The 20,061-nt window shown below is 50.9% G+C and overlaps 1 protein-coding gene across 1 annotated transcript; it reads right to left on the bottom strand.

Moving 5' to 3' along the window:
* Window positions 1-8,579: 8,579 nt before the first annotated feature.
* Window positions 8,580-17,365, bottom strand: SRM (spermidine synthase). The gene is made up of 8 exons (XM_038377129.2): window positions 17,131-17,365; window positions 16,389-16,509; window positions 15,739-15,831; window positions 14,359-14,512; window positions 12,257-12,340; window positions 11,483-11,628; window positions 10,361-10,483; window positions 8,580-9,564 (listed from the first exon to the last, which is right to left on the bottom strand). The coding sequence occupies exons 1-8, from the start codon at window positions 17,277-17,279 to the stop codon at window positions 9,547-9,549; spliced, it is 888 nt and encodes a 295-aa protein (XP_038233057.1). The 5' UTR covers window positions 17,280-17,365; the 3' UTR covers window positions 8,580-9,546.
* Window positions 17,366-20,061: the final 2,696 nt, after the last annotated feature.

Below are 20,061 nucleotides of genomic sequence, written 5' to 3'. Positions count from 1 at the left end.
TCCCCTGTCACTATGGTGTCATCTGCCTCTTGGAATCCGCGGACCCAAAGTTCACATCTCTTCTCACCCTTAAACCCACTACCCTTCTCCCCTGGGCACACTCCTAAGGGGAGGCCCAGCTTCTGCAGCTCAGGTCTCTCTCCTGCCAGCACCTCCTGTAGAGCAGGTAAGTTCTCACTTTTCAGATGTGGAGGCACAGAGAAGTGATGGGGACAAGGAGACACAGTGAGTGAATGGCAGAGCTCAGGATAGAACCCAGAAGTCTGTCCCCACTCCATCCTCTCTAACCGCTAACAGCCCAAGCGCCTCCCAAGTGTTGTTTGAACAAACAGAGACCCAGACCGCTTGGCAGTGGGGCCTTCCCTGAGTACCTGATGCCTAAATATCAACACAAGAGGGCTAGAAGAAACCTTTGATTCCCTCGCTAAAAGACACAAAGGAAAGGAACTATTCTGTGCCAAATGGATTCCCCCTGGGAGATTCCAAGGCCTGAATTCTAATCAGGAAATACAGCACCCTAACAGGGGTGCTGGAGCAATTTGTATAGTGGGCATCTGAGAGCCATGAAACCAAACTGTAAAAAAAAAAGGAGTACTTTTATACAGTGGGGAGATGTATTTTCCACTGAATGCATCCGATGAAGTGAGCTGTAGCTCACAAAAGCTTATGCTCAAATAAATTTGTTAGTCTCTAAGGTACCACAAATACTCCTTTTCTTTTTGCGAATACAGACTAACACGGCTGCTACTCTGAAACCAAACTGTAAACCCTGTATAGAATGGAAACCACTTCAAGCCAGGGGGGTGCTGCAGCACCCCCTGTCCCCCTAGTTCCAGCACCTATGTGCCCTGACTGCCTTTCCCACCATGCCCTGGGATAGCTGGGGAGTTAAGTCATTGCCAGCTTGTGTGCCCTGATCCAGGATGAAACGTCACCTGCTCCCTTCAGGAATGATGGGGCCAATTTACCTCAACCTGCCCTGCTGCCCTCCCTAATACAGTCCATCAAACTCCTCCAGCCTGGTGAGAGCTGCTGGGTGCAGGATGCAGAGGACATTGACCTGAGCATAGCATGGGGACCTGCCAGCTGACCACGGACTGAACTGCTTGGCGGTGGGAGGGGAAAACCAGGGGATTGCACATGGGGCCTCAAGAGGAATTGGGGGCCTCATCCCATTGCAGTCTGAGATGGGGCTGAAGTAACAGACAGGTAGGAGGTGAACCCAAGACAGTCACTTATGAGATGGGACTAACCCGAAGGGCACATTAGCCCAAATGCTAGACAGACAGCAGTGGAGGTGGACAGCCAGCACTCTGGGCGTTGTTTAGGTGAACCAGACATCTCCTATTGCTCACACCCACAGGATGGGTCCAAACCCACTCCGCTCTGGCTCTGAATGGCTCATAACGGCAGCTGCTGTGGGCCATGCAGGAAGTGTTGGAATTAGCTGGTGGTACTAAAGCTGCTGGCCTTTTGTCTCGGGCTCCCTGTGCATGAGAGGCAGTGAGCCTGGCTGGGTGGCGGGATCCAAGCCAGCTGCCTCAGAGGTGGTGATGGGCCACACTACAGCTTCCTTTGCCTGCAGAAATGCCACTCTCCCACATGATTGAGCAACGTCCTTCCCTTCTCCACCACAGACTCCCCAGCCAATTCCTCCACTGCCCTCCCCAAGAAATAACTCTGTGAGGCTTGAGTCTCATCAACTCTGAGGTGGGGATATGCCCACGAGCCCAGGCCAGGTGCCAGCTCAGACCTTTGCTCTGTGATCTTGCTGACTCCAGCCTCCTTCATAAAGACCAGCTGACCTCTGAGGCATCCCCCTCCTCCTAGCTCCCTAAGCACATGTACAGGGGAAGTCAAGAACTTCTCTGTGAGGGATTAACATGGCCCCTCCATTTTGCTGCATCACTTCATCTCCCACAGCCCTGACCCCACCCACTGGCTTCTCAAATCCCTGCCTGGGCTTCCCTGCTGGGGTCACATCAAGGTCAAGCTTCTCCCCAGCTTCTGAGTCCTGCATGGCTCCAGTCCCCAGCACCATCCCATCCCCTGTTGGGGTCTTCTCCTTTCTGCTTCCACCATCTCCTCCTCCTATTCCCTCTCTGGTGCTACTGCTCAGCCTCCCAGTGAGGCTCCATTTCCTTGTGCTCCTTTCACTGTCTCCCCAGGACTCCTTTTGGAAGCCTGGTGGTGGTAGCACCTCCATAACACTGCTATCTGCCTTGCTGTTGCCTCTCGACTGACCGTCTCAAGGCAGGGGCTGTTCCTTGGCTGGCATGTAGCTCGCAGCCCCTGGTGCTCATCCTGTAGCAATGACAGGCCTCGCTGGAGAATGCGTTCCCTCCACTTTTTGTTTGAGGTTAAAAGTACAAAATCAATTAGGACTGCAACTGCTGTTGGACATGGGACTAGTAAGGATGGCCCCGCTCTGGAAGGGGACTCAGGAGATTGGCTTTGGGTTACTGCCTGTGCCAGAGGCTCTCTGTGTGACCTTGGGCAAGTCATTTCATGGCTCTGTACCTCAGTTTCCCATTCTGTAAAAAGGGGATAATGAGTCTTCCTTTGTCTATTTAGCCTGTAAGCTCTTTGAGGAAGGCACTCTCTCTTCCTAGGGGTTTGTGCAGCACCTTGCACAGCAGAGCCCCCTCCCCCAGTGCTGCTATAATAACAATAATAGAGCACCATGGGGCAGGATTGTCACGTTGTAGGGTGGGATGTCTCTCCCAGCTGCTTTACTCTGTTGGTTGGATGCTCATGGTCTCCTGCCTGGCCTTAGACCAGATCACAGGATTTTCTTGCTGCACAAAATGGAATTGGATCTGGCTCCCAGAGGCCAGAAGCTCAGTTGCATCTGAAGGAAAGGGCTCAAAGGCCTTAGCTTTCCTTGGTAGCCAGACGCCTCCCCAACATCTCCACAGGGCCTGAGTGCCAAAGAGCAATACAATAAACAAAGCAACAGTCAGCTGATGGCAGCAATTCTCCTTGAGAGGGGAAACCAACTGGTAATTTGCTCACGGGCCTGAAATTGTAACTCATTTATTAAGGCAGTCTCAGAATGGTCCCCTAACATGAGCAGCCCCCATCCCTGAGGCGCCTCGGTGCAGCATGGCCACACACCAGATGGATGATTCAGTCACAGCTTTCATTAGCACTAATACAAGAAGCCCAGGAAGAGACAGTATCTGAGTGTGGGTTGGAGCCTGAAGTCCCTGCTCATGTCTGAGCCAAGTCTCAGAGCAGGTGCACAGAGCGGAAGGAATATCACCAGAACGTGGATGTCAGGGCATGAATGACTGAGTCGTTTGTAGTTCTCCAGGGAGGCTGAGCTGGGAGACAGGTCCTACATCCTCGGGCCGCTGCTCCAAAAACCAGTTGGGACTGAGAGAGGCTGAAGGGGGGCATAGGTGGGGGCGGGGGCTGCTTGCGAAAACATCACAACATTTCATTTCAACAGTGTCATAACCTCAGCGATATCCCTACGGTGTGTTGTGGGGGAGCGGGCTCCCACCCACCGCTGGGGCTCTGTCAGCTTTACCAGTTCAGAGTAATGACATGTTCAATTCCAAGTCTTTTGTTTAGTTATACGAGGTAAAAGTCCAAGTGAAGACAAAACATTTCAAACACTTTTCCATAGAAAATGTCACCAAAATCGACACGTTCCCATGAAACAATTTCGATTTAAACTACACAGCACCTGCCTGTGGAAACTCAGGGATGAGTTCTAATTAGGAGGCAGTTTGGCAATATCAACAGACTCTCGCTGGGGCTGAGACTGCCAGACTCATCTCAGAGATGGCCAGTGACGCTGGGGAAGGACCTCTTGTGCTGTGAGATTTGCAAGTGGCTCCTTCACACAGCAGATCATGGTACCCACAACCCCTTAGTTAAAGTTTAATCCCAGAGATCAGACTAGATGCATCAGCATAAGAGCCCACCAGCCCAAGGCCCTTCCCTAATGAGTTCACACTGTCTGCTCCCAAGGAGAGTCCAACTCACTGCTCTGGCTGCTCTCTTGGAGTTGAAGGGAGTTAAGAACAGGGACACGTGAGGTGGTGCTGTACCCCGGTGTCTACAGATAGATCACAAATCCCACATAAAGGAGTCCACAAGAAGATGAGTCTTCGGCGGCTGTGTACAAATCACACAGAGCCTTTCAGTACCATGGAGAGGGCAGCCTCGCTCTTGTCAAGGAAGTCTCCTGCTGGAGGGAAGCGAGCACTTATCATTTGCAGCAGCAAGAGGCTATTAAAATTCTATTAGCCGTGCAGCTGGCAGCCTTGAAAGATGGGCCACCTACTTTCACAGCATTTGTGATCACTTCTCTCCCCACCCCCCCGCCCTGTTTATCTGCTTCACAAATCACTGTCCTATAATTGAGATCCCAGTTTCTAATTCCCCACTTTTTGCATATTTTAAAAGCATTTAACTCCCTCCTATGCAGATAGTCAGAAAAGAGCTTCACCCAAAGTGCCCAGCATTTAACTCCGGGAAATTTTCTCATTTTACTTTTTAATGACATTTTGCCCGAGTCTCTTTGTCTGGGCCCTGGCTGGTTCCTCAGACTTTCCCCTCCTCTCTCGCATCCTTGCAAAGGAAACTGCTTCCCCCAGCACCTTGGGGGCAGTTGTTAGCACTTGTAGATTGTTTGCCTGTGGAGGCTCCTGTTCCGAGGAAAGTCAAATTGTCCTCAGTTTGGCAGTCTCACACTCTGTCTGGGCTCCATCAATAATCCAGCCAGGTCCTGAGAACATTAGCACAGGCTGAATGAGGTACTCATGCCAATTAAGTGGCTGAAAAGACACAGGCAAGTTATTTTTTATAATGAACTTTTCCCCCCCAGAAAAACTTCTGAAACTTTTTGGGAACTGAAGAATTTCCAGCGGCAAAGTACAGGGCTAGGAGTCAGCCCCAGGCCAGCAGACTTGACAACAGGCCTCTGGCACACTGAGGCTGCTGCCTACCAAGACCCTCTCATTGTGTTCCTCTGTCCATCTCCACCTGTTGTTTCCTGTCATATTCTTACACTGTGAGCCCTTTGGAGCAGGGCCTGTGTTCATAAAGCGCCTAGCACAATGGGGGTCCTGTTTCATGACTGCGGCAGGCCCGGATGGTACCGCAGTACAAATGGAGGACACCAATAGACTCAATTCATGACTCTGCCAATTTCCCTAGCCTTATGCAAATCACTGAGTTTGGCTGGCCAAGATTATCCCACGTGACTAGTGATTTTCAGGGCCCAGCTGGAGACATCTTAAGCCAGCCCAGTCTTCAGATGACAGCAGACACTCAGCCCTTTAAGGCTTCTCAAGTTTAGCATCCAAGCTCCCGTGTCACTTTTGAAAACCTTCATCTCTTGTATCTGTGTTTCCCAATCTGTAGATCAGTTTAATAGCTGCAGCCCCAGCTGTGGAAGGGATAATCATTGCTGCACATGGATTTCATCTGCCTCGCTGAAACTCTATATACCAATCAAGTCCCATTGTAAGGGTTTGAGTAGTGCACAGAACCCCTGTCAGCTACAGGGTTCTACGCTGGGGTGACTTGCACCCTAACAGTCAAAGTGCTTGGAGCTGCTCAGATGGTACTAGCTACTGTGCAAACTATCCTTCCATACCCTGGCTGCATTGTTAATGAATGCCAGCTTCAAGTAGTGAGCTGTGGCTCTCATTGCAGAGAACTGAAGCATTTGAAACTGCCTAGAAAAGGTTTCTGCTGGAGTTTCCATAAACTGGATTAGGCTATCACTCCAAAGCACAGAAAATAGCCAGGCTCTGAACTCTATGACAGACTTGCAAATATGTTTTTTTTTATATGTATAAAAAGAGCTTAACCCATTAGTTACAAAAAGTGACAATCCATCCCTTAATACTTATTATTTGAAATTCTTTAATAAAAAGTTCAAGAATTTAAAAAAAACCAAAACAACCCACCCAAAACCCCCCAATGGTCTGGCCATTACTGTGGAGTTATACGTAGGGCTCTACCAGTAGATCATGGGCAGCTTGGATTGCAGATGGCCCTATCCTGCCACAGTGGTAACCGACTTGTAAATTAGGCCATCTGATGAAGTGGGCTGTAGCTCACGAAAGCTTATGCTCAAATATATTTGTTAGTCTCTAAGGTGCCACAAGTACTCCTTTTCTTTTTACAGATACAGACTAACACGGCTGCTACTCTGAAACCTAGTGAGATTAAATCTTTGCAAAGAGCTAAGGAAAAAGGCAATCAGGGCCAGCTACATGGAGGTGCCTGGAGGCTTTCAGCTCTAGGGCACTATGCATATCCAGCGTGGGGCAGTAATCTTACACATCACCAAATGGTGGCTGATCAAGAGCCTTTCTTGACTGAACTGTCAGACTCAGTCCCCTTCCTCCATATATAGGAAAAGCCTCATCATTGGTATTCTGGGCAGAGATGTGAAGGATTGAATAGGTTATAGGGACTGAACCATCCTCTCTGCCATGGGGTGTGTGGGGTAACTAAGGGGGGTGTGAAGCATGTTAACAGGACAGCATGGGGGAAGCTTGCACTGCCCCAGCCCAGTCTGTATCTGATCTGTGGATAAAGGGATTTGAAGACGTGGCAATCCAGCACCAATTTAGACTGTAAGCTTCCAGGGGCAGGGGCTGGCTGTGTGTTCTGTTTGTACAGCACCCAGGGTCCCCGAGTAGGGCTCCTGGGTCCTACAGCAATACAAATAATCAACAGTTGGGAAGCATGAAGGGTTGTGCCCTGGAGCCCTATAACAAAGTGGAGGGGCAAAGCTTCAAGGTGAACAGAAAAGCTTCTAAAATAAGAGAAAATTCAACAAGAGCGAGCAGGAGGCAAAATCGCAGCGCTGGAAATCACCTCCCCCGTACTTAGCACAGCACCTTCGTGCAAGGGCCCAGGATTCTGCTGACGCCAGGGACACCTCCTGCCCTGGATGGAATGCAGCTCCCTGCTGGGCTTTAGGAGGATGTTATCAACAAAGGCAAGAGGAACAGATCCCATAGCCCCAGGCTTGGCAGGTACGAAACATCTTTATAGCTCTTCCCTCCCCCAATCCTTATCCATTCCCTTTGAGTGATCATCTCCCCAGCCTCCCCTAGAGGCTTTGACCCAGGATTACTTCTTCCCTCACTCACCCATCACGCTGTTTTCATACTTGTAACTCATCAGAAGACGACTGCTGACCCTCCTAGAGACACTGGGCCCAAAGTGCTTTGGCAGCCTTACTGAGACACCGTGAGGGAAGGGTACAACCCACCCGTGCAAGGGACGGAGAGATGGCGTTTGGCCAAAATCAATCTGGAACGCCAGGGGCCTGATCTCCCACCAGCAACTCCATTTCCACCAAGAGAACCACATGCAGCGAACTGCATGGAACTCTGGTCAGCTCCCCCAGCAGAAGGAAGGGATGAGTTGGGATCAGATCACATGCGGGTAGCTTGGGGGGGTTCAAACCAGAGTGTAGGGCACTAGGGCGACCCCTAGTGGATAAGAAAAAGCTCTGTTCTGCGCACCACACTAAGACAACAGCTGGGGTTGGAAGAACCGTGTATATAGGGCAATAGGCCAAACTCCTTGGAGGAGTAGATTGAACAAGGCCCAGGGGCCCCAAGCGAAAGGAAGGACACAAAGTTGTCACACCCACTTAAACAAGCTAGTTCAAGCCCAGACCCCAGGGTGAAATCTGGCCAGCCTGCCCCTGACAGACTGAGGGGGAGCCAGGCTCCACTCCTGCACTGGAGCTTGGCAATGCCTCAGGCTTGTGAAGGAGCTGTGCTGATGGGAATCTGAGGAGTGGGGCCGCACGCTGAGGCAATAACTAGAGATAAAGCAGGAGGGGAGACTCCAACAGAGGAGGCCGACGTGACAGACAGTGGCTGGCTACATGAGCTGCAGGCCCCGCTGGGCAGCGGCTGGGACACCGCCTAGATCCAACATGAGCAAAACATTGCTTCTCTACTGTTACCGTGACAGAGCCCACTGGGGGATGCTTTTCCTTGGCAGCCTGAGCCCTTTGATCGGGGTTCTCGAGATGTCCCCTAGCAGCCATTCACAGTTTGTACAGCTACAGCCCACTGCAGGACTGAAGAGCCCTCAGCCTTAGGGACCTGCAGCCGTTTTGCAGAGGACCATAAGAAACAATGATTAGCTGGGAGGAGTCAGGGATTGAGCCACGCTTGAGGGAAATGGACAGCTTCCCTAATTTGAGAAGTAAGCAGGGGGGAGCAGCCAGGAGCCTCCTGTTTGGACTAGAAAGTAGCTGAGGCCAAGGGGTGCTGACTTGTGCAGCACACATGGGACGGCGGAGGGGCTGCAAAGCAGAATATGCAGCAGGTCACGGTTTACAATATGTGCCTTTTATACAACCTGCAGGGCAGGGGGAGGAGAAGCCTGGATGATTGGATGGTTCCCTGAGATCCTCTGGTAAGAGGCATTAGCACGAGCACAGGAGTTTGAGAGCATCCCTCGCTATCAAGGAAATGCACCAACTCCAATGTCACCTTAACGACCAGAACAGATTGTTTTCTTGGTCACAGGGGAGTGACAGCTGCTTGGGGGCTGCACTGAGAGGACACCAACAGCCCAGAGGCAGCATGGAGTTCTTTTAATGAGTAATGGAGAGGTGGAGTCTGAGCCTCAGGGCCCAGTACATGTAGAGAACAAAATTACACATCCATTGATCTCAGGAGCAAGAATACAAATCATGATCCGCCTCCCACGGGCCAGCCAATACCCGGCCTGAGCCTTCTGCAAAGGACTTCAGGAGAGACTAGCTCCCCGGACATCCATCCTCGCTCCTATCCACCAGGCAACGGATGGATATAAAGCACCGACCTCTGTATTCAGGAGCATGCCTTGGAACCGATCCGAAAGCAAGGATTAAAAAAACAGGAGTCGCCCTGTTAGTGCCTCAGCACTTCGTTTCCAACCAATTTAAAAAAAAAAAAAAAAAAAAAAAAAAAGAGCTACTAGACTTTGCTGCCAGCCGATAAGCCTGTAACACTGCTGCTCCAGCAGGACTAGAGACCTATTGTGAATGGCAACAGAGGATATGAATTGTGACCTCTCCAAGGAAACAGTGGAGCTGGAGTTCAAGCCTGTTACCAGTTACAATAGCTCAGCAGCAGGGAGCTCTCTGTGGAGGAGAGCAGACTACCTCCCTGCACACTACTCCCTTCCCTGTGCTTAAGACTGGGTTAATGAACCTTCTGGACTCTTCCCAAATTCCAGAAGATTGCTACACAGACACGTCAGTTATAAATATACCAAGTGAGCTGGGGGCAGGAGGAGGGGGGAGAAAAGGAGAAAGATATCTTACATTCCCAATACTGGAAAGAACAGTTTTGACCCCAAGCAACGAGGAGCTCAGAGAGTCTCATCTGGCTTATGCCCTGCCATCTTTAAAGTGTTATTAGACGGAATGTTGGCTGGCAAAGGGTCAAATCCCCAGACAGGAGGAAGAGTTGGCAGCCTGCTGAGAGTCCCCCCATGCTTCAGCGCTGAAGATCTCAGGGTCCAACTCACGGGGGGTGGGAAAAGCAGCTTCACAGGCTCTCACACGTCACTCAAGGCCTGGAGACACCCAAGAGAGGAAGTCAGTTAATCGTCTAGAGAAATGACAAACCTGCTTAGACAGGGGCTGGAAAGTGTATTACAATGCCACTAGCTCAGGCAATTCCTCTAACATGCTGAGGAAGTCTCCTTTCTGCTGGTGCACCTTTCACAGCCTGGGCTTAGGCCTGACTGGAACAGGGATGGTTCAAAGAGGGTGATGTAAAACATGGACAAATCCTTCAGCAATGCACCATGAACTGCATGCCCATCGTAGACCATCACCACTGCTATTCTCTAGTCCTCTGGTTTGCAGCAGGATCCACAGCCCACGCCTGCATTACCCAGGCCCTTTGTGTGGCTTCTCTAATGAAGACTGGTCTATTCTAGTGACTCTCAGGGACCACTGGTGGATCTAAAGCCTCTTCGGGGTTTGATTCAGGTTAGTCCTCTGTAGTAGTCTACTCCTATAGATGTGTGTACTGACAAGCTGTGTGTTCAATCACCTCCTGCTACTGGCGTGCCCTGGCTTCACCATACCTCCCCCAAAGCAGCCAGCACACAGATCTCCATGCTGCTAGCTCTGCAGACCTTACAGTCCCACACCAACTCCCAGGCTCCCTGGAATTAATCAGGGACCGTTCTTAGCTTGAGGTCAAGCAGGAGCCTTACCCAAGAAGGAGCCTTTACTTCTAAAGAAGATATGGCACCAGCAGCAGAGCTACAGAACAGCGGGGCCACCCGAGTGGGAACCCTCCACAGACTGGTGGGTTTTCACCAGCCTTTGGGGGGAGCGAGGGGCTGCAGCCTCACTTACCTTCCGTGCAAACTCAGGCAGGATGAAAGCTGCCTGATGGATGTCAGAGTTGTAGTATTTCAGATTCATCTTTTCCACTTGCTGCTGCGATAGCTGCTGCACAGGTTCCCGGAAATTTGTGCTCTGCAAAGAGGAAACACAAACACCGAGTGAGTGTATATAATCATCTAGAGGGGCCCTGTGTCCTGGCTGCTGGGAGCAGACAGTGAGAACACACAGAAATGGGGATTATTTTATGGCATTTTTCCACCCTGAGATCACAAGCCCCGCATGGCAACAGCCTCTGGAATCTGCAAACCGACTCACGTGACTAGCCCTTTTCCACAGGCCGAAGTCAGTGAGATTAACTCGCCCAACTAGGGAACGACTCTGTGAGCCCTGTGCCAACCCAAGCTTTCATACCATGACTGAAGATCAAACCCCTCACTCCTCAGGGCAGAATCTGCATCTGTATTCAGTGCGGCCCCGAGAACACTGCCAGTGCCCTGGCAGAAAAATGCAGCTGGTATTCTGACCCAGCGTGAGAGCTCAGTTGTGTGCTGCGACAGGCCGGGGGGGGGGCAAGGGAAGTCGGGGGACTGGAGACTGTATGCAGAGCCTTTCACTTCAGAGTACTGCTCCAAAGCCAGTCCAGTTATTAAAAGCCAATGACGGTTTGGTGCCCTGCATGCAATGAGTTTGGTGGGTCTCAACCCAATTCCCAGTGGATAGCTGCCTTCATCTCAAAAACAGAACCGCCTGAGGCTGTCAAAACTGACCTCCTCCCTCATTCCTTGGTGTGGCCCCTCCAGGTCAGGCCTGGGGCTGTCAGTTCTGTCCCAACAATACATGGGCTGGGCAAGCAGGACCGTGGCTGTTAGCCCCTGACTAGCAATGGCTGAGCACAGCACAGACCCAGAGGGGGTCCTGGTTCCTGGGAAGATGGGTCTAGGTGCCACATGGAGATCCTTTGGCGTTAGCCAGGGGCACAGCACAGAAGCAGATACTGCACATGAGCAGGCTTCCTAGTCTTTCAGAAACTAAGAAGTAGCTGATGCTGCTAATTGAGACGAGCCTGTTCCATGTTGCCCTCCCCCTCCACGACCCCACCTCCCTGCAGCCGGCGGGACACCCGACACTCACTGGGTTCTTACTGCACAGCATGAAGCCGATCTGCCCGCTGGGATACGTAGGGATAGTGCAGTAAGCATATTCCACCACAGGGAACAGAGACTTGCAGAACTGACGCATCTCCTTAATGAGATCTAGATGCAGCCACTGGCATTCACCTGTGCAGGTAACAAGGACAGACGGGAGGTTAGAATTGACAATGGCCACCTTTAGCACTCTGAACAGAGAGGTTTCAGGTAAAGGCTGGTTTTAAATCTGAAGGCTAAGGCCTGGTCTACACCCAAGTCTTACCGTCATAGCTACATGGGGATGGGCTGGGATTTTTTAACACTGGGATAGCTTTGCTGGTAAAAGTCCCAGTGTAGACACAGCGCGAAGATTACTGGAAATGCACAAGACAACTAAGGCAAGACTCAGACACAGTTCTGGGAAGCGAGATTTTTAAACACTAGATACCATACCACGGATCCCAACTTTGGCTTTTTGCTGCCTCTGCTATTTGTGCCCAGGGATTACAACATTTACACGAGATTCAGAACAGCAGGCACAAGGGGACAAGACCCTCAGACCCACATTACCTATTTGTTATAACCCCCTGTTACAATAGAATCCTGGTACACCCAGCCTCACCTGAACTTCCCTATTTACATAGTTACCTTCAACTCTAGTCTGGGACTTGGGACACCTGGGCTCAATTCCCTGCTTCATCAGACTTCCTGTGACCTTGGGAAAGTCACTTCACCTCTCTGTGCCTCAGTTGCCCAACTGTACCCTGTCTGGTCTCACCTTGGCAGCAGAGAATCCCATCCTCTCGCAGAGCCGTCTTCATCAGCTGGTAGTAGCATTCTTTGAACAAGCTCTCCGCGGGACCTAGGGGTTGTATGTCACAGAGATGGCTAAGGGTCCATGAAAATCCCTTTGTGCATCCAAGGCATGCCTTTGCTGGGCTCTAGAAGAGACCAGAGCTTTGCTCCGCCTGAAGGTCTAGACACTCAGGTTTGATACCAGGCAAAACTCAATTGTTTAAAAATAGATTCAGAACCATCTTTTCTAAATCTATTGCAAACAATGACTGGAGGTGTGCTGGGGGTGGGCAGTTTGGAGTGTTTGGATCTCGGGTTCTGGTTTGGCCCACCTCCAGCATAGTAGAACCACCCCAATTTTCTCTTTGCTAATCAGCAAACATAATACTCCTCACAAAAATTAAAATCTCATTATCTCACCCCACGGCGCGACAGATTAAAAGGAAGAAGATAACATCAGCAAAGGGCACTGGGGTTAGGCTAGTTTGTCTATCAAAATCAGACAGTAGTAGTTGAAGGAACCTCTTGCTAAGGGAATCAGGAGAGGGGAACATCCCCAAGGCATGTGTCCTCCACCTCTCCACCCCCACAAAAGTTTGGTAGTGTTGCAAACGGGAGCAGAAAACAATTAAATGGTAAAACCCAAGGCAGCATTGTATACTCTGTCGAAGAGAGGAAAGGTGGTCAAGGAGCTAGGGTGCTAGCCTGGGACCCAGGTTCAATCCAATTCAATTCTGCCACAAACTCCCGATGCGCCTTCAGCAAGTCACTCTGGGACCAGATTTTTAGAATGATTTCGGTGTCTAATTCCCATTGATTTCCATGGCAGCTAGATGCCCAAATATCTTTAAAAATCTTGCCTGCTGTGGCTGGGTCTTGGTTACCCATCTGTAAAACGGGGATAACAGCGCTTCCCTGCCTCTCACGGTTGTTGGGCGGAGAATACATTAAAGACCATGCGGCTCTCAGCTACTATGGTAATGGGGCCAGGGAGTAAGTAAGGAAGGTAGCTAGCTCCCTTAGCATCTCGAGGGAATGGCGAGGCACAGATAGCAGCTCACTACAGGTAGGAAGAGAGAAGACTGAGAAATCTTACATCACTATAGCTGTCTCCGTGGAGCATGAAAAATCCACACTCCTGAGAGATGTGGCTATTCCGATCTAACCCAGGTGCACACAGCACTAGGCTGATGGAAGAACTCTTTCATTGAGTTGGCTGCCACATCTTGGGGAGGTGGATTACCTATACTGACAGGAGAATCCCTCCCGCTGGTGTAGATAGTGTCTACAAGACAGAGTGATGTCGATGCCAGGCAGCTTACATTGCCCTAACTATGGAAGCATCTACACTAAAATTTTGCTTCCTCCAACATAATTTCCTGGCTCTGCCGACTTAACTCCACCTCCATAAGAGGCGCAGAGTCACTGTCAATGGAGTTAGGTCGACACAAAGAGTGAAACGTGGACACGCAATAGCGATTTAATGACTGCAGCGGCTGGATGCTGACGTAACTTAGGTCAACATGATTTTGTAGTGTAGACATGCCCTTAAATGGCTACAGCTGTGCAGCTGCGGCCCTGCATCTGTAGCGATTTACGTGTAGACCTAGGCAGGGAGGGTTGGCAATTAGGAGTTCTTTTCAGACTCCAGGATCAACTAGTTACTAGAAGTGGTAATTAGATCACCTCCCAGGAATGGGGCACAGAGCCTTGAAAAGGGAAGCAAGATGGCTGGCTGGCGGCCTTGCTCCTATGCTGGCAAAGAAACAATTTTCAGATGCATTTTCACTCCTCAGGGGCCAAAGAGACAAGGAAAGAGTTGTTCCAGCAGCTCCATGATTTGCATCTGGAGCCCCACCCAGATCACTTCCCATCAAAGGAACTGAAGTGAAAGGAAGGGAGTGAGTTCTCTGCGCTGGGAGAGAAGATTCTCTCTTTATTCTTCAAAGGAGCCCTGGCCAGCTCTGCACTGCCTCAGTGAGGTGTTTAGAATGGAGAAGATGGGCAGTCTGGAGACAGGGAGAGCATGGGTGGATGGGACCCACCCCACCCCACCCCACCCTCCCCTTTCCTTTGGGTTCTCACCCATGGGGTCGGAGGAGTCTGTGATAATCACATCAAAGGCTTCTTGGTTCTGTTTCATGAACTCAAAGCCGTCCCCGACGTGCAGGGTCAGCTTGGGGCTGGAATAGCCCACCGCCATCCCTGGGAGATATTTCTTTGATACCTGAATCACATCCTGTAACAGACAGCACAAGCAGGTCAGTACATAGAGTGCCATGCAGCCAAGCTGATCGATGGTTGAATCGTTTCCTTCCATACCCTCAGCTCAGACCCACTTCACCAGCAGTTTGAGAGCAGTTCGTTTCCAGCATCTTAAGCTAGCACACAAGGCTCAGCCCTGTCCTGTGGCCCCTGAGTTCAGCAACATTCTTGTACAACAAGTGCCAAACCCAAAGAGCTCGCAATTTTCAAAGGTGCCCTGAAGAACTGAAATGATCCAATTACACAAACCTGCCTGCTCCCCTCTCCCCTGGGAATATCACCATCTGCAGAGGCAGATCCCAACCAACATGGCGATTTTCTTTTAAACCCTGAAAATTGCCAATGTGGTTTTCAAGGAAAGACATTCCCATCTCTGCCCTGAGCCCTCTTTTCCCTGTGCAAACTTCCTTGTCTAGGCCTCTCCGCCCCAGGTTGAGGAGAACACCTCGTCCCTAGTAGAGGAGCACTTTCTTTCGGGTGAGAAATCACAGCGTATCCCCTAAACACTAGAATCCTTATGGCTGGCAGAGATGTGACAAGACACTAGTGTCAGCTGTTCTGAGCCTCCCTATTCAAGCCAAGGCACACTCAGCCAGCAGCATCATTTGATTTAGTAGAGAGATTAGGAATAGACTCTGGGCTTAGTTCTCATTCCTCACACAGCTCCTATTTCCCAGCACAATGGTGACAATTTCTGAAACTAACACCAATCCGAACTGACCAGTGGAGGAAGGACAGACCCACCTACCAGCAGAAGGCCCTGTAGAAAGAGACCCAGTTCCTGCATTCAGCAGCAGAATACCAACTCAGCAATGACCTAACAGAGGGACAAGGTCCCTTTCATTGGAAGATGAGTGCTGTCCCCGTCAGGGGAAGACAAAGGGCACTTCACAAAGCCAGAAGAACTTCTCTTCTCTGGAGCTCAGCCTTCAGATCCTGCACCCGGACTGGATTAGCTCCAGCTGTGCATGTGGAAGAAGCTGCAAGAAAGAATCAGGCTGCTGCTTGGAGAGCTGTAGAGGTGGGGCGGTCACTGCCATGCCAACATGGCAAGGAATGAAAGCGCTGTCTTTAGGGTCAGCAGCAGTGGATGAAGTAGCAGCACTAAGCTGATATTTTGAAGCAGCTCTCCCACTCACTCTGCAGCCTCACAGCCCATTAAACCAAGGACACAGCAGCATCACCTCACGCATTACGTACCTCATCAATTTCACACTGCACCACAGAATCCACAGAGGGGTGCTTGACCACTTCTCGTAACACTCCCCCATCGCCACCACCAATAATTAGCACCTGAGACAGGAGAGAGGCCAAAAACCAGAAGAGTCAGCTTGGTCCAGCCTGGCTGGACGGGTCATAGCAAGGTCTGGATCAAGAAAGTTAGCCCTGAAAATCGAGTCAGGATACTTCTACAGCTTTGCCACGACGCATTCCCCTCCTGTAAGGCAGGGATATTAATATATCTCCCAAGTTATAAGAGCTGCTTGCAATGTGCTTTGCAGGCTCCAGATGAAAGTGCTACAGGAGCGTAAAGCGCTGTATTGGCATCGATAGGCCACCTACTTGGCCCTTGGGTTCAATCTGTAAAAACGCAAATTAGGACAATTGTCATTTAAGCAAATTTATTAGAGCATAAGCTTTCGTGAGCTACAGCTCACATGAAGTGAGCTGTAGCTCACGAAAGCTTATGCTCTAATAAATTGGTTAGTCTCTAAGGTGCCACAAGTCCTCCTTTTCTTTTTGCCAATACAGACTAACACGGCTGCTGCTCTGAAACCTGTCATTTAAGCGCGACTCCTAAAACTGTTGGCACAAGCGACCCGGCCATCGGCCAAGAGGCCAAGGACTACCTTGCGGGGATCTGGGTGGCTGCAGAGAGGTAGGTTGGCGATCATCTCCTGGTAGGAGAACTCATCTCTCTCCGTGCACTGGATCACCCCGTCCAGCACCAGCACGTTGCCGTAGGTCTTGCTGCGAAGGCAAGAGAAAAGAAGGGGCCTCAGGGCAGCGCCCTCGGAGCGGCGGCAGGTCCCTCTCCGGAGCGATGCTGCCTCCGTCCCCCACTAAGCGTGGGGCCAGCCCCCCTCTCCGGGGCCTGGGATGGGTGTAAAGAATCACCCCCCCCCAACTCCCTGCCCGCCGGTGCTCAGGTCCCGTCCGGCCTCAGGGGCAGGGCTGGGCTCCACCTGCCGACATCCCGCGGGGAAGGCTGCCCCCCCCCCGGGGCCCCGGGATCGCGGCTGCCCCCCCCCCGGGGCCCCGGGATCGCGGCTGCCCCCCCCCCCGGGGCCCCGGGATCGCGGCTGCCCCCCCCCCCGGGGCCCCGGGATCGCGGCTGCCCCCCCCCCCCGGGGCCCCGGGATCGCGGCTGCCCCCCCCCCCCCGGGGCCCCGGGATCGCGGCTGCCCCCCCGGCGGAGAGGAAGCGGAGCCGGGTCCCCGAGCGGCAGCGGCTGTTCCACGGCGGGGACAGCCGGTAGGACCCTGCCCCGCCACCGCACCGCCCAGCCCCGGCCCCGCAACGGGAGAGGTGATGGGGAGGCGGGTCACCCCGTCCAGCCCGGCTCCCGGCTCCCCCCCCGGCCCCGGGCACCTCCGGAAGACCAGGATCTCCTGGTAGCGGGAGCGCTGCTGGTGCAGCAGCTCCTCCACCTGCAGGGACAGGGCCTGGCCGGGCCAGAGGCTGCAGGTCTCCCGGAACCAGCCCTCGCGGATGGCCCCGGCCTCCGCCCCGGGCTCCATCCCGGCCGGGCCCCACAGGCCGCGCCAGCCACAGCAGCGCGGCCACCTGCCGCCAGCCCGCCGCCGCCTCCTCAGCCTAACCTGATAGTGCCCGGTGGGGGCGGGCGGGGACCTCCAGCCAGTCGGAAACAAGCGCCCGCCCCTTTCGTGACCTTCAAGGTTGCTATTGGTTCGCTGTCTCAGCGCGCAGCCTCTATTGGCGGCTCTAGCGGGTGAGTCTGAGGGAAGAGCGACTTGAGCTAGCAGGTTAGTGTGGCCGGCTCCACGGGGGCCACGTGGGGGTTACGGACGGGAAAGGGACCCTGACCCTGCACAGCAGAAAGTGGGGGAGGAGATGTGCCCTCCCCCCCCCGCCCTGTGTGCATCGGGGGGCAGCGACCCCCCCAGGGTGTGGGTATGGGGGGAAGTGATCTCCCCCCCCCAGGGTGTGGGTATGGGGGGGAAGTGATCTCCCCCCCCCGGGTGTGGGGGGCAGTGGATGGGGATGTGTCCCCCTGGCCGGTGTGTGGGGTTTGACCAGCTCTAGGTAGAGGGATGTGTGATCCTCCCATTTCACTGTAGGGCTACGGCTAGGGGGTAGAAGGGGATGTGACCCAGTCTGCTCCATGTGCAACTAGAGGGCAGGTGGGCTTGTGACAATGGGGCGTACGTGCCTAGGGGGATGGGGGTGCAGGACTGCTCCCTGCGGAAGAGGAAACTGGCATTTTGAATATAAGACCTTCTCTCCCCCAGCTAGTAAAGTCACAGAATATCACGGCTGGAAGGGACCTTAGGAGGTCATCTAGTCCAAGCCCCTGCTCAAAGCAGGACCAGTCCCCAGTTTTTGTCCCAGATCCCTAAATGGCCCCCTCAACTATTGAACTCACAGCCCTAGGTTTAAGCAGGCCAATGCTCAAACCACTAAGTGGATGATTCTATCCTTTCTCTCTGCACCACATAGGAACTCCTTAGAACTGAGTGTATATCCTCTTTCTAATTCGAACAAAATAATAAAGGAGGCGGGAGAAAGACATGAGCCCAGGGAAAGGACATATGGATAGTAGCTCCCTGTATGATGCCACTCCTGCATGAGAGAAATTGCAAGTCATTTTTATTGATTTTAGCACTGTTTATCAAAAGTGTGAAATATTCACAAATATTGTTTTACACTATTGTACACAGAGGGATTAAAATATTTAGGTGTACAACAGAAATCAGTGGTTGCATTAGTGAAGACAAGAGATTTATACAAAGTAACCCAAAATAAGAGCAGATAAAATCCCATCCCTGCACACCTTTGCGTATTCTGTACATGGCCCAGATATACTATTTTAGGAATGTTGTAGTAGTTTTAAAAAGATTAGGGGGACATTTTATTTCTCCTAACATCTGTGAAAGAAGGCACCTGGTTTTACAGGAGTGCATGGATGTAGCAGAGAGGAGGAAAAAATTATTATTCCCTTTCTAATAAACTTCTAGACCTAAAATGTCATGTTTTTAAAAAACCAGCATCTGTTGGCAGGAATAGAAGCTTTTGCTAGGTTCTACTGGGAATAAGCATTCTCTCTTTCCTAATGGTGTAGAGTTCCTGTCATCGCCCTGCAGGATACTGGAATAGAGTGGAACTTAAAACCTAAGACAGTTTTAGATCTGGAGAAGTTACTACTTGCTCAGGCCTGACTATTACTCATCTTTGGCCTCTGGCCTTTCAGAAGCATAGGGATACTTAAGAGTCAAGATGAAATGAGGTATATACATCTTTAGAAGAATGGTTAAATACCATCAATTGCAAAAGTTGAATATAACCCACTCTATATTCCCCACTGATTACAGCCATACAACGAACATGAAAGCTCCACCATACAATCTGGCTACTTAACTGGCTTTCTCAGTAGTTTGTAGGTGTTCTGTTCATATCCACTAACACATCACTGATCTCTCTACTTTCTCTAAGACATGTGTGAACACAGGACTGTGACTACAATACTGCTGAATAAAATATTTAACTAACTGCAAGGTAAGAATAACTCCAAGGTGTTTAACATCTTGCTACATGGTTAGTTTGAGATCTCAGGGTACTGTTACATGTTCAACAGTACAATTCATGCTCTGATTAGAATGGATCTTGCAAGAGCTTTTAATGTATACAGGATATCCAGAATGCCTCCCCGCACAGATAGTTGCAAAACTGAGCCCTCTATTTTAAAGTGTTACTTACAGTGAGTAGTACTTATTCATGTGAGCAGTCCTATAAAAAAAAGTCTACTCATGTAAGTGCTATTCAACATTAGGACTGCAGAATCAGATTCTTTATCAAGAATACTGTACCCAAGGACAGAACTACTAAGGGACAATGCAAACACCACTTCCATACAATAATATTTAAAGTTACTGGTGTATGTTGATTTTCTAGTGCTTTCTGTAAAGCAATTAGATATTTTAGTAAAGCAACTTTCAATCATAATTCAATATGAAAAATGATGAGCATATTACGGATCTGAGGTGCCGATTTATACAAGGGGCCAACTACATGTACTTTAAAGGATGTCTGTTCTTTTTACTAAAGTACCAAGTGACTTCTAAGCAGCCAGGCATTACACTTATATTAGTCGATTACTGTGCAATAAGTAACATATGGGTTAAGATACTAATAAATGACAACTGATTTTGGGTGCCCATCTACACCCATCTGAAAGGGGCCTAAGTGCTCAGCACCTGTGACCCCCCAAGAACTGTGGCAACCCAAAATCTGGTCACTTGAAAAATCTTAACTGGATTTTAAAAAACTGATTAAATGCTATGA

Source organism: Dermochelys coriacea, chromosome 18, assembly GCF_009764565.3.
Source record: "Dermochelys coriacea isolate rDerCor1 chromosome 18, rDerCor1.pri.v4, whole genome shotgun sequence".
In the NCBI taxonomy this organism is placed as follows: Eukaryota; Metazoa; Chordata; order Testudines; family Dermochelyidae; genus Dermochelys; species Dermochelys coriacea.
This window is presented reverse-complemented; position numbering and strand designations above follow the sequence as displayed.